The sequence below is a fragment of the Podarcis vaucheri genome, assembly GCF_965113315.1.
Source record: "Podarcis vaucheri genome assembly, chromosome: 7".
NCBI lineage: Eukaryota > Metazoa > Chordata > Lepidosauria > Squamata > Lacertidae > Podarcis > Podarcis vaucheri.
In genome coordinates, this window is record NC_138765.1 from 32,079,006 (window position 1) to 32,093,367 (window position 14,362).

Below are 14,362 nucleotides of genomic sequence, written 5' to 3' on the forward strand. Positions count from 1 at the left end.
CACAAACACACGCACGGCCTGGGCCTGAGTGAAAGACAGCGAGCGGCAGTGGCCGCAGCGCGGATACGCACGTTTACAGTCTCCTCTCTCTCTCTCTGGCACCGTCCACTCGGTCTCGGGGCCGAGAAGAGGCGCGCGCGTGCGCGCACATCCCCCAACACACAGACACGCGCGACCGAGCGTGGACAAGGGGGAGGAAGAGGAGGCGGAGGCGGGTGGGGGAGGAGGAAGAGGAGGAGGAAGAGGCGCTCCCGGTGCCGAGGGAGAGCGCTGGGCGGCCGGGCTGGTTCCGCCGAGGCGGCCACGGGCTGTTGGCGAGGCGGGGACGCCCCCTCCCCCCGCCTCCTGCTCTCCCCCCGTTCCCGGTACTGACCCTCACACCGGAGCCAATATTCCCGAAATTAAGAGATACGCTGCGGCGGCGGCGGCGGCTGGAGCTGCGGGGCCCGGGGCGGCCGGGACCGGAGGGGACCGCAGCGAGGCCGCCGCCGTCGCCGCCATGGAGGCGCTGGGACCAGGTGAGAGGGGGGTGAGGCCTTCATGTATATGCATGCAAAGGGAGTGCGAGGTGTGTATGCGTACGAGTGTGGTGGGAGGGGCCCAGCGGTGGTCTTGAGGCCGTGGGTGACGACGTGGGTCACAGTTGGGATGTGATGGAGGGCAGAAGGAAGGAGCCCTTGCCCTTGCATGCCTTGCTTGGGAGTGACATTGGGAGGGGGGGTTGCTCCACCTGGGGGAGGCTGCAGAGGTGGGGCTAGGAGTGTTGTTGTTGGTTTTTCTTGAAGGGTGGGGCTGGACCATGGGGCTTAAATGGATGTATTTTCCAGCAGAAGCCTTGGGAGGAAGGAAAGGCTTGCTTAACCATTTGTTTATTTAGCACACACACCCCTTCCACATCACAGGAACTGTAGTTTGGCTACCATAGAACTATAACTCCTAGCACCCTTAAGTGTAAGCCCCCAGGATTCTCTTTGGGATGTGTGTGCTTTATATGTGGCCTAAAAGGCTGATAGTGGTGACCCTGTTGCTTTTGTTCCTTGAGGGCTATTTATACCCACATAGCATGTAATGTTTTTAGGTAGATGCTTAAAAAAAGAGGTGGTGGCAGCTTGGGTGTATATCTGAAAACTACTGTGTGCAGTAATCAGCCTTGCACCTCATTGTGAACTAAGCCCTGCAGGGAAATTGGCTCTGACCAGGCTGGCTTTAAAAATGGGTAAGCCTGTAGCATAGTGGTACCCTCTGCAGGCTAGCTATTAAAGTTATGGGCCCTAATTTATCTGGTTTTAGGTGTGCATTTTAGTGTTCATTCTCCCTTGCCAAGGGCTTTGGGTGGGTAATAAAGTCGAATGGAGCAGTTACTTTTGGATGTCAACCCAAACTTGAAAGTCTTAGTACCAGTTGCAGAAGATACTGGTTGATGATTAGATGTAGGGCCTGAATGGCCCAGTTATGTTCTTGGGATCTTAACCCCAGGACTGTGATAAGAGTTGAGGTATGTATCAGGAGTACTGGTGAGGAACTTCACTCTTGAGCTGATGGAGCTCCTAATATATAAGAGATATGCCCGGATAGGGCAACAGAAATAAGTGCTAGAAAGATAGCTAATATTCTTTGATTGAAGAGGGTCCAGCTTCAGCATAGCAGTAAAATGAATTGATATGAGATGTGATAACCTTAAGGTCTGGTTCATTTGTCCATATGGAACTTGGAAGCATTGTGTTCATGAAGGAAACAACAGGTTAGCAATTGGTTGTGGTTTTTGGGGTGACTAGGGATTTCTGCCTCCTGTTAGGTCTTTTGTCTCATGAAATAGTTCAAGTGATGTTATTTCTTTTAAAGTAGATTCTTAAGGCTTATTTTTTTTCAGCCAATCTTTGTCTGTTTGGTCTCCTGTTTTAAACTTACATTATCTAGTTGTCTGAACCATAAACCCATTGATTGGGACCTGTCCTTTATGTGTATTTTGTACAGCATGTGTCATTTGATTGTTTTAGTTATCATTAATCATCCTTGCTTCAGCTTCTGTAACCTGGAGTTCTGTTGTGGGTAATTGTTGTTGCGTCCTTCATCTGAAGTCTCTCATCTGCACCCCCACTCTATTCTGGTAGATGCAAAACTGTACCAGTGTTCTCTTTTATGTATCTCAAATGTTGAGGGCTAAAAGCTGTTACTTAGATGAGTCACTTTTGTAGTGCATTTTATATTTTTATCCTACCTTTTGACTCATTAGGAGCAGCTAACTATCCAATAGTGTACAGAAATATAATTGGATGTCGTGCTTTAGATCTATCCTGTGAGACTGTTGCCATCTTCAGTCTTCCCCATATTCTCCATTTGCAGCCTGCAGCTTCCTTGAGAGTCTTGTGTTGGGTACTCAGTGAATTCCCACCTGGAAGTGGTATGAATTGCTGTTGATTAGCATCATCATTAGATTTGATTGGGTGAGCTTTTGGGGTGGTGTGTATGGTTAGCCTAGGGTAGCTATCAGAGGTGGATTACTGCTGAACATCAAAAGTATTACTAACACCCAAATATTCAAATGGAGTAGTTTATCTGGCAGTTTGCCTTTTCAAGCCTTTTTTGTCTTGGCTAGTAAAAGTCATATTATGGGATGACTAAATTAGTTCTGTGAAATTTATTTGTGGTTCGAGAGAGGGAGTGAGTGATGTTGTCATCTCTCAGAGGTGCTTGCAAGACCGTCTACTGAGGGAACCTTCCTTGGATCCCCTTGTCTTGAGAAATCAGATTTATCTTGTATTGAGAATTTTTTCCTATTTTGGCAAGGTGGTTGGGTGGACAATTGCTTATTGGATACATGTCATTACATATAAATTCTTTTAAATTTGGGGTTCTGGATGGAGTTTAGGATGGGAAATTCTTTGGTTACCCCGATGGATGTTCTATATTGCTGTGAAGCATGGCTTTATTGATCTTCCTTTCTTGACAGTTTTCAGTACCACCAGTTTATTTTATTTTATTTATATTTTAATTTATATACCACCTTGTACCCGAAGGTCTCAAGGAGGTTTACAGAATAAAATCAAAATATAAAACCACAAAATACATAATCAAAATAAAAACAGCAACAACCCAGTAACCCAAAATGTGGCATCCTTTTGGACAATCTGTGTAGATTGCAGGGAAGAGTATTGTGCTGCAGTGGTTCTGCTCCAGCCTTGTGGGGTGGTTCCAGAAGTTGGTGCTGTAACTGCTGCTCTGCCTTGTGGAAGTTAAGCTTGCATGGTTCTGCACTCTGCAGGGTTCTACTCTAATACCTATATGACGCTGCTGGGCGAGGTCATTTGGAGATTTGGGGCACAGTGTCATTATGTTTTTATTTCTCTTTTTCATTTGTATCAGATGCGGTGTATGAATGGCTAAAATCAAGTAATGAACTGGATATGAATTAATATGTTCAGTCCTGACAAGACAGATGCAGATGGTGGGTGATTTTATTAGAAAGGATCTAAAGGACATTCCTCCTCTTGTTGGGTTCATACTCCCCATTAAGTAGATTGCTGTTTGGGAGTTACCTGAGGCCTGGCACTGCTTTTGGATGTTTGTGTAGCAGCTTGTGTTCTGTAAGCTTTCACTGATATGTCCACTGTGCCCTTTTCTGAAGACTCAGGGACTTGGCCATAGTCATGCATGCTCTGCAACCTTTTAAATTAACTGTTATAATGGGCTTTGCATGTACCTTTCCTTATGGACAGCCTGGACCAGCTGAAGTTTGGAAGTCCAATAGTGTATCTTTTGTCAGAGTTCTGAAAATGTGTGATGGTCATCCTTTGTGAGCCCTACAAGTTGCCTCTTGGTTACTGAGCTGAACTCCAGATACTGATTTTGACTTACACAGCCTGAGTCTACTATGTGATACATTAAAGATCACTTTCTCCCATATAGACTCCTCCCTACATAAACTGTGAGTCACCATAAACAAGAGAGTGCTTTCAGTGCTGCAATAATAAAGTATTTTCAGCAGTGGTGCCTGGATTGTGGCCCTCCATGCGCATTGGAGTTGGGCCTTTTGTGTATCCAAATGACATGTTTTTCACCTGTGCTTTGTGTAAGGTTGAATTCTGATGTTACTGTGGTTCCATGTTGCTCTAAACTCATTTCAAAAGGTTTTTTTTTTTAATTGACTAGATTTTTAAAATGTGTGATGTCCATGTAAACCCCTTCGCTTTTGCAGCTACGTTGCAATACATTTACCTTTAAAAACAGAACTCTATTTTTTTATTTGCAGTGGAGAATTTTGCTAAGACTGTACATTTGGCAACTTTTTGCCTTTTGACAAGCGAGTAAGTGAAACAATGGGATTATTTTTTTCCTTAAAAGTGTCCTTAATAATTCCTTGATAAGGGATAAGTGTTGGTTGAGGTTTAGGTTGTTAGCTGATAGCCCCGGAAGTTGCCAGTTTTTTATTGCAAAATGTGACCAAGCGTTGGTTTAAGCAAGCTTAATGGAGCTTGGAAATTCACATGCAGAGACTGCACCACTTCTCTGTTCACTTGTTATTTCACTTCCTTTGTCACTTTCAGGAAAGAGGAACACAAGTAGGTTACTGAACTTCACAGGGAGGCTCCTCTCCAAAGAACTTAGAGCGTTGGTGTCCTTGTGAGGAGTCTGTGAGGCAGACAGAGTTCACATTTGGGGGATTCCTTGTGGAATGAGTATGGCTTAGAGCAGGGGTCAGCAACCTTTTTCAGCCATGGGCTGGTGCACCGTCCCTCAGATCATGTGGTGGGCCAGACTATATTTCTTGGGGGGGAAGTGAACGAATTCCTATGCTCCAGAAATAACCCAGAGATGCATTTTAAATAAAAGGACACATTCTACTCATGTAAAAACATGCTGATTCCCAGATTGTCCATAGGCCGGATTGAGAAGGCGATTGGGCTGCATCCGGCCCACAGGCCTTAGGTTGCCTACCCCGGCTTAGAGAGAGTGATGACTTGACCAAGGCTACCCATTGATGTGAGCAAGGTTCAAACCTGAGGTTCCCACATGCAAATCCTCTAGCATGCCACAATGGCTAAATATGTAGAAAGGCTGATTCACAAAAAGTCTCTTAAATGGTAACTCTTTCTAACAAATATTGCATTGTACTCGTATTGCATTATGCACCCAAGTGGATTCATTTTTGATTTATTCTCATTATGAAAATTTAGATGACCCCTTGCCATTCAGGGTTGAGGGAGAAAGAAGCTGGTAACATACAGCACACAGTTAAACTATGGAATTTGCTTCCATGTGATGAAGGGATGGCCACCAAATTGGATGTTTTTAAAAGAGGGTTAGACATATCCATAGCAGATTAGGCTATCAGTGAATGCTAGTCATGATGCTTGTGTACTGTCTCCTGTGTTAGTGTCCCTCTGAGTTGCTGGAAATCCCTGCTTGCAGGTTTCCTGTAGGCATCTGGCTTGCGATTGAGAACATGATGCTGGACTAGATTGGCCTTTAGTTTGATACAGCAGAACTCCTCTTAGTTACCGGTATATGAAATGGCTTGTGCATTGTGAAGCAATTATGCTTACTTGTGTGAAGGATGGTGGCACCCTGCTTCAGTGGCAACCTAGGTATGATCTTTCCTTTTCTCTCTCTTCTTGCCATTAGTGACTTATTTATTGCCTAGAGCAAGGAATGTGGGATTCCCACTACTTACAGTGATGTACTCAGGAGCTGAATTCCAGTTGAATTCTGAGTCTACTTGATAAAGTTTTAGTCATAGATTAGTTTAACCTCTTCATTACTACAGCTCATAATAAAGAAATTCTTGGCTTGGTACTATTTAAAGAATTGCCGTTGTGAAGGCTTCATGGATATGATGACTCACCTTCTTAATCAAATTCACCTCAGGAAGAATTGTGAAAACAGTTGCTTTCTTTAACAGTATTTTATCTGTTTGTTTGATATTTATTAAATTTCTATGCCATCAAGAAGCTACATAATTCAGAGCAGGGTTCAAAATTAGCAGGGCGCCAGGTGCATTTTGCACCTAAAGATTCTCCATTTGTGAGCACCTCCTAAAGTCTGGGTGCCATTTTTTGCACCTGTCTGACACTCAAGGGTTACAGAAACGCATGTGCTTTGAAGCCTTGAAGTGTATGTTAAGGGTAGACAATATGTTAAGGAGTTTAACAATAAAAAGTAGAGTGTTTTGAAGTCCCAAAACAGCTTGTGACCCAGGTAACTCGGAGACTGCCTCCTGTCACATAAGGATGCCTGTTAAAGAAAATGCACCAAGAGGCCCTTCTTGGTTTCCCACCACCATCAGAGCTGTGGCCTGGAGGTGACCAGAAATAGGGTATTCTAGTGGTGGCACATTCTGCAATTGTCCCTGGAGGAGTTTGCCTGACAGTGACAAAATAAAGTACATCTTGAAATGCATTACTTTATGTGGTGATGGCTAGTGGCTTTAAAAAAATAGACAAAATTGTGGAAGACAGGCCTTGCAATGGCTATTGAATATCCAGATTTGGATACAGTATTCCTCTGAATACTAGAGACAGATGGAGGGAAGGTTGTTGCCCGATCTTCCCAGAGATGCCTGACTGGTTACTGTGCAACAAAACCCAGACACTTTCATCTGCCCCACCTGCAATAAATTATCTCTCTTCTGTCTCTGACTCTACAGCCATAGCACATGCTATAACTCTCCAACAGTTTGACTTCATGTCTGAAGGCGCACTCTTCCATTGCAAGACAGACTGATTGCCAACTGTTCATTGGCTAGGATCATTGTCCCAATACACAACCCAGGAAGTGTGCCTACTTCACTAGCTTTTACATGTGCTACATTATTTCACTAGCTTTTACATGTGCTACATTACTGGTGCCTGGAATACACACTGCGCTTCCTTAGATTCTAACCTCTTGTTGGTTTGACACAAAGCTTTTAACACAAGCTTAAACACTTTAAACCTTAATTAAATTCTGGTACTAGCTGATCTGGAATTTAGCCTGTCCCCCAGATTCATAACATCATACTCAGCATAACTGAGATGCTATGAAGGAGAGAGAAGTCAAGGATGCAAGCTTTGGGCATACGTCTCCCACAATGTCCAGTTCTGACTTTTGTTACTATGTTAGCAGTGCTCCCAGGAAGGCCTGCATAACTTTTGTTTGTCAATCTCATCTGAATCTTTTCAAGGGGAGTGTAAACTTATTTGAGTGTGAGAAATCAAAGGACAGAACAATGTACTCCTTTCTGTTAGTATGAGATCTGTAGTTCAGTCCATGTATTTTTATTCTGTCCTTCAGCCTGATTCTTAGAATAAAACAAAGCATCAATATGAAAAGCATAAAACCTAATTGGCCTTAATTTTCTAGTACCTGTTGGGATTGGAATTGGAATTGCTAAAATGATCAAGCTGGCAATGCTTGCTAGGCAACCCTTCTAAATCTCTCAATTTTTTACAGGGCCACCAGCCAACCTGTTTCAGCCGCCCCGTCGTCCAGGCCTGGGAACAGTAGGGAAACCGATTCGTCTCTTAGCCAATCATTTCCAAGTGCAGATCCCTAAAATCGATGTTTATCATTATGATGTGGATATCAAACCAGAAAAGCGTCCCCGGAGGGTGAACAGGTGAGACCAACTAGAGAATTCCAAGCCTATTTTTAACAGTTCTCCAACTGCAGTCAGATGCAGTTTTAAATAGGTTCTTTGGGTAAAGAACTAAAATATGCTATGAGCATTTGAGTACTAAAACTGGATGTACTATGGGACAGCCCTGCATCCTCAGCAACAGATTTGGTGCCAATCTGATACTGTATAAACCACTTGTACTTGGACTAAAATATTTTTTACTTATTTGGGCTCTTCAGGCAGCTTGGATTATGTTTTGACAAACTGGATCAAGACTGCTAAATGCTTGCATGCCACTAATTTTTCCTGTTGTCTCTGCTCACTTCTATTTTGCTTCCAACTCTTTTCAGGGAGGTAGTTGATACTATGGTGAGACACTTCAAGATGCAGATATTTGGGGATCGGCAGCCTGGCTATGATGGCAAGAGGAACATGTACACTGCACATCCTCTGCCTATTGGCAGGGATAGGGTAAGTGGTTTCATGAATGGCCTTCAGAAGATACTGTTCTCAACCTGATGCCTAGATCAGGCACCCCCAAACTTGGCTCTCCAGCTGTTTTGGGACTACAGTTCCTACCATCCCTGACCACTGGTCCTGTTAGCTAGGGATGGTGGGAGTTGTAGTCCCAAAACAGCTGTAGTGCCGAGTTTGGGGATGCCATGCTTAACCTGACCTTCAGCATTGCAGGAATATGAGCTGTCGATAAACTGATTTAGTTCTAAGTTTTGCAATAACACAGTGTAAACAGAATGCTGTGCAGAAGCTTAAAGTGGTATTTGTCAACATTGGATAAATTCAAATGTGATGCTAAGCCATGAGGTATAGTTTAACATTGTGAATGAGCTTGAGTTCTCCGCCTTTGCTCCTTGCTTACTTGAGCAGGGAAACAAATCATGGAGCAGCTTAGCATTTCATGTTCAGACCAGTGCTTATAATTTGTTTATTTCTGATTAAGCTATGATTGGGAAGATAAGAAGAAACTTGAGCTTCTTGATAGGGACCTGTTTGGAGAGAGACAAATCATGAGTGCTGGTTCAAAAGCTTGCCTGCTCAACTAAGTAAGGAGCAAAAGTGGGAGAGCTTGACCTGCATCATAAGCATGTAGTTTATGCACAGTATGATTAAATAAACCATACACTATGGCTTAGCATTGCATCTGAATGTAACCATTGTATAAAGTGAGAATCTTACAGTATGTGTGTTCCTTTCTGGAGAGGGCCACTTTTCATGCCTCACTGTGCTAAATAAAACATCTCAATATGCTCTGAAATACTTCTAGGACTTACTGTACTTCCATGGAGTGGTTATCTGCAGCTTCAGAAAGAGTAGGGAAGTCTTAATGATGAAACTGATGATATTCTGGGATCAAGGTTAGTGTGGCTAGGCTGCAGCCCTTCAGATGTTGGGACTCTGCAGTCCAGGCTAGTATGGCCAATGATCTGTCCAGGCTAGCATGGCCAATGGTAAATGAATGATGAGAGCTGTGGTTCAGCAATATCTGGAGGACCAACCCTACTCCTTTTTAAGGGTTTTTACAAAGAGCAGATTTCAGATTCTTCTGCTGCAGAAATACATGCTATAACTAAAACCGCCCTAAATTTAAACTGATCTTTATCCAGTTTCAGTGGAGTACAAGCAGTGAAGGGCTTCAGCCTTTATCAAAGTTGAAAACATCTGCATTAGTATCAGCTATATAGCTAACTTTCACAATTGACTTTTCAGGTGGATATGGAGGTCACACTCCCAGGTGAAGGGAAGGACCAAACCTTTAAAGTGTCAGTTCAGTGGGTGTCTGTGGTCAGCCTTCAGATGCTCCTGGAAGCTCTGGCAGGGCATCTGAATGAAGTCCCAGAAGACTCTGTACAGGCACTTGATGTCATCACACGGCACCTTCCCTCTATGAGGTGAGCTCCTATGATATATTCTCACTCTTCTCACAGCCAAGGCTAGTTAAACTACCTTTTGTGGATGTACCTTTAAACCCCCCAAACCCCCCACCACCAATGCAGCCCTATTGAGGATCGAGCACAGAATTCTGACTGACTTGATGGGAGATGGAATGGAATATCCTAGCTGAGGGCATGGCTGGCTGGAATCCTGAACAGGAACATTCCTTATTGCAGCATTTTGTTGCAAGTCCCACTTGGTTAATGCTTGATGCATGTAATATGTTGTACAGAATTTTTTATCTGCAAGTTTCCTTCAAAGAAAACAAAGCTGATACACCTGTCTTCTTAGGTACACGCCAGTGGGCCGTTCCTTCTTCTCGCCCCCTGAAGGATATTATCACCCACTGGGAGGTGGTCGTGAGGTTTGGTTTGGCTTCCACCAGTCTGTCAGGCCTGCAATGTGGAACATGATGCTTAACATTGATGGTATGAAAAAAATCTCATTTGCTTTAGTTGCCTTAAATCTCTTCCATAAACCTATTTCTCAGTACATTTTGTTGTTGTTCTCTTTTAGTATCGGCAACTGCTTTCTATCGTGCCCAGCCTATTATTGAATTCATGTGCGAAGTCTTGGATATTCAGAACATCAATGAACAAACAAAACCCCTTACAGACTCCCAGCGTGTTAAGTTTACCAAAGAAATCAGAGGTGAATCTTTGGAATAAATAAAATATTTTCATGCATGTTGAATTGTAAAAAACAAAGTAACTGAATCCCAAAGCGTCTTCTGGTATGTTCCCATCATTGGAAAATAATATGAAGGCCCAGGACATCTATAGCACTTTTCAGTATGCAGACTGTAGTTCTTCTCATTTGTACTGTTGCTCTTTCTTCCCAATAGGTTTTAGCTTGAGTAGCTGTTAAAAACATTTTGATCTTTTAATGTGGCCTAATCTTTGATAACCAGGTTTAAGCTTTTCATAGGTGTGATATTTCAGCATATAATATTTTGATTCCTATCTGGGACTTTGAAACTGTAATGCAACCTAGAGATGGGCAGGCTAAATAAAGTAGACTTCACAGCAGCTTTCTAATGTAGTCACTTAACCCATGTAGAAAGCAGGGATTTGAATCTGGAGTTCCACATAAAACCCCAAATGCCTTCTCATTTCTTCTCATTAACCTTATTGGTGTATTTGGTGTGCGTTTTGGATTTGCAGGTTTAAAAGTAGAGGTTACTCACTGTGGTCAGATGAAGAGAAAATACAGAGTTTGCAATGTTACTAGAAGGCCAGCCAGCCATCAAACGTATGTATGCTCATTCTTTCAGTTGTAGCAACTAAATTCTGCTCAGAGTAGACTCAGTTTAAAACAATGGATCCTAGTAAGTCATGTTAATTTTGGTGGGTCTCTTGAGTTGGATGCAACCCCTTGCTTTTAAGATAAATATTTTTAAAGTTTAAACTATTAAAAACATGTGCATTACAGAACAAGGAACAGCAGACCATTCATGTTCTAATATATAAACATTTTTCTTGTGAACATTAATAACTGTGAATACTAATCAAAGCAATATTTCCCCTCACAGGTTCCCTCTGCAGTTGGAAAATGGGCAGGCCATGGAGTGTACAGTAGCCCAGTATTTTAAGCAGAAGTACAGTCTACAGCTGAAATACCCTCATCTTCCATGCCTTCAAGTAGGGCAGGAGCAGAAACATACATATTTACCCCTTGAGGTAAATAAACATGGCAGTTTACTTCAGTCCCATTGTATTCCAATATGGTCGCCTACATGCCGTCTTTCTGATCTTAGGTATGTAATATAGTAGCAGGCCAACGATGTATCAAGAAGCTAACTGACAATCAGACGTCAACGATGATCAAGGCAACGGCACGGTCTGCACCTGACAGGCAGGAAGAAATTAGTAGACTAGTGAGTAACTCTTAACTTGACTTTATGGGGATGAAAAGCTTCAAATAAGTCTGTGGCAAACATGATGGCCACAGTGTGCATATCACAACAGCATCTTTTCTCGTTAGTGTTTCAAACTGTTTACTTGGATACAGGGTTAGAGACCATCTTTGGGTACTGGGCTTAGTAGGATTGTGAGGTTAAGGCATGCTTGTTTGTTGGCTGTGGCACAGATTATGATGACAACAAATAACCATAGCCAGTTAATTTTTGACAACTTAGGTGTACATGAATGGAGCAAAGAATGACAACAGCCCAGAAAACAGTATAGATAATTAGCTGTGGTTGAGCCACACCTGCACAAGTAAAAGATCCATGTAATTATGTGTGTTCAAGAGATGCTCTCTTGTATCTCCAGGTGAAGAGTAACAGCATGGTAGGCGGTCCAGATCCATATCTGAAGGAGTTTGGAATTGTTGTCCATAATGAAATGACAGAGTTGACAGGCAGGGTGTTGCCAGCACCAATGCTGCAATATGGAGGCAGGGTAAGTTTCCACAAAATCATACATTAGACAAATCATGTATCATTTAATCACTAGCTGAATTTCTAGTCTACTCAGTCCCTTTAGACTTAGGTTTAACAGCATGAAGGAGAAATGCCATATGTTATTTATTTGTTCAGGCTTTGGGAAGATAACATTAATTCCCCCCCCCCCCAGTAACTCCTTCCCAGTAACTACTGTCTTCAGGGTTATATATTATTATTATTAGGTGTCCTAGGCTCTCTTTGGGGTGGAAAGGCGAGTCTTATATCTTAAATAATATTTTTAAATGAGATAATGCTAAAAATATTCAACATAATACCTTCAGTTACCAAAATGTTTCATTTGTACATTAGCTTAAAGCTGTTGTGGAAGAACTGTTTTGTTTTTTAAATCTTCCTTAGAATAAGACGGTTGCTACACCAAATCAGGGTGTCTGGGATATGAGGGGAAAGCAATTCTATGCTGGCATCGAAATCAAAGTTTGGGCTGTTGCCTGCTTTGCCCCTCAGAAACAATGCCGAGAAGACTTGTTAAAGTAAGTCATTTCTAGCTTTGAATATACAGTGTGGTTTATTCTTTTTTCCACTGATAACTGCTGGTGATTTAGCTGTCGGTTGTGGGCTCAGTGCCCCTAATGCATGCAAGTCTTTTCCTTGCATCCACATGACATTTTTGACATCAAAATGCCAATCCATATGTTTCCCATATTTGATCTGGTTTTACAGTTTCCATAGAAAATCCAATAACTGATGAGAGGGGAAATCTTGTTGCCAGTGACTTGCTAGCAACCTCCGTCTGGAAGCATTGTTTGTTGAGCATATTGTTTTTAGTATGCTATGCTTTACACAGAAATAAATGAGCTAACAAAACAGAACGAGCGCTTAAGGGCATACACCTGAGCAGGGCTTGCATGGGGCTACAAGACTACATGGGGCCCTTGGCATGGTCTGGCTGATGGGACTCAGCCTCTGGACACCTGATTAATCCATCCTTCTGTTTCCGGCAGCAGCAGAGTCGCTGTCCCCCTTTCCTGCCTCCACCACCCCACTTAAAAAAATGTTATCTGTTGCAGTAGCAAAGGCAGCACAGGTGGCTTCTCTGCCACCTCTGGGCTCTGAGAGTGGGCCAAAGAGGGGTCCTTTGGAGCCAGGTATTTCTGGGCGAGGTGGCTAAGATAATGCTTGCACTGCTGCCATGATTTGCTGCAGTGCTTAGGAAGACCTTTGAAACTTTTAAAAATGGTTTAGAAGGCCTTTCTAGCCCTTGTAGCAGCGGGGTGGGCATTTCCCTGGCTATCTCACCCAGAATGCCTGGCTCTGAAGAGTAAGCCTTTTTGGCTCTTTTTCAGAGCCCACAGGAAGCAACTGGCAGAGGCAGGCAGTTAGGTGGCCACTACAGATCGAAGCTGAGTTTGTCTCCTAAGAGGTGTCTGCACAACTCTGACCTGACGATAAATGAGTGAGTAGCAGATTGGGCCAGTGAGAACCACTTTCTTGGCTGGGCCTGTGCACAGTATTTTTTTTTTTTAGATTTCTGAAAGTGTACTGGAAACTATCTACCCAATCCTAGTTAAAAATTGCAATATAATTTGCTTATTTTCATTGGGAATTTCATATTAAAACCATAATAATTTAACTATACTAAAATCCATTTATTCCGGTGTTGCTTTTCCAACAGTGACAGGCCAAACACTTCTAGAAGATTAAGCAAGACCTGAAGGGAATAGCTGTCCCATTTATCTTTATCTCATGGTATTCTGAGTTGTACTGTGACTGTACGTGGAATTTTCAGTTAGCAAGTACAGCTAATGACTGTTGCAAAACCTATATTCTAGGAATGGTCTAATTCTTCTCTCTTAAAACAGGCTCAGCTAGTCACCATTATGTCTCATAGCAGTGAATCTCATGGTGTGCTCAGAATAATAGAGATAAAACTTGCAGGATTTTAGGTTGCTGCTGATAACCTCAAAGGCATAATTTGTTTATAGGAGTTTTACTGATCAACTGCGCAAAATCTCCAAGGATGCAGGGATGCCAATCCAGGGCCAACCGTGTTTCTGTAAATATGCACAGGGTGCCGACAGTGTGGAGCCCATGTTCAAACACTTGAAGTTGACTTATGTTGGGCTTCAGCTAATTGTAGTGATTCTCCCTGGAAAGACACCAGTCTATGGTAAGGAAGATGAAACTTAATATAACTTTGCAGTTCCAACAAAAATATTTGTGACCAACGTGCAAACATGATATATTTGGCATCACCTTTTCCTCCCTCCTATGTAACACAGTGAGGTTCCCCCCCCCACTCCTCAAAATAAATCCACACACTCACTGAGCAGGTTCTCCATTTCACTTAGCCACTGATGGTGGGCGAGATCGAGCATATTAGCTAAGATTGTCTGAAGTAATATGGCAAATGT

General features: G+C 42.7%; 1 protein-coding gene across 1 annotated transcript in view; it reads left to right on the top strand.

Moving 5' to 3' along the window:
- AGO4 (argonaute RISC component 4) overlaps positions 1–14,362 on the top strand; it is a 27,402-nt gene continuing 13,040 nt past the window's right edge. Inside the window, exons 1-12 of the mRNA XM_082230764.1 lie at positions 1–518; positions 7,429–7,594; positions 7,945–8,065; positions 9,320–9,501; positions 9,836–9,972; positions 10,061–10,195; positions 10,708–10,795; positions 11,076–11,223; positions 11,301–11,420; positions 11,818–11,946; positions 12,348–12,481; positions 13,934–14,118. Coding sequence (XP_082086890.1) covers positions 500–518; positions 7,429–7,594; positions 7,945–8,065; positions 9,320–9,501; positions 9,836–9,972; positions 10,061–10,195; positions 10,708–10,795; positions 11,076–11,223; positions 11,301–11,420; positions 11,818–11,946; positions 12,348–12,481; positions 13,934–14,118 — 1,564 coding nt within the window. The 5' untranslated portion in view covers positions 1–499. The remainder of the gene's footprint in view (positions 519–7,428; positions 7,595–7,944; positions 8,066–9,319; positions 9,502–9,835; positions 9,973–10,060; positions 10,196–10,707; positions 10,796–11,075; positions 11,224–11,300; positions 11,421–11,817; positions 11,947–12,347; positions 12,482–13,933; positions 14,119–14,362) is intronic.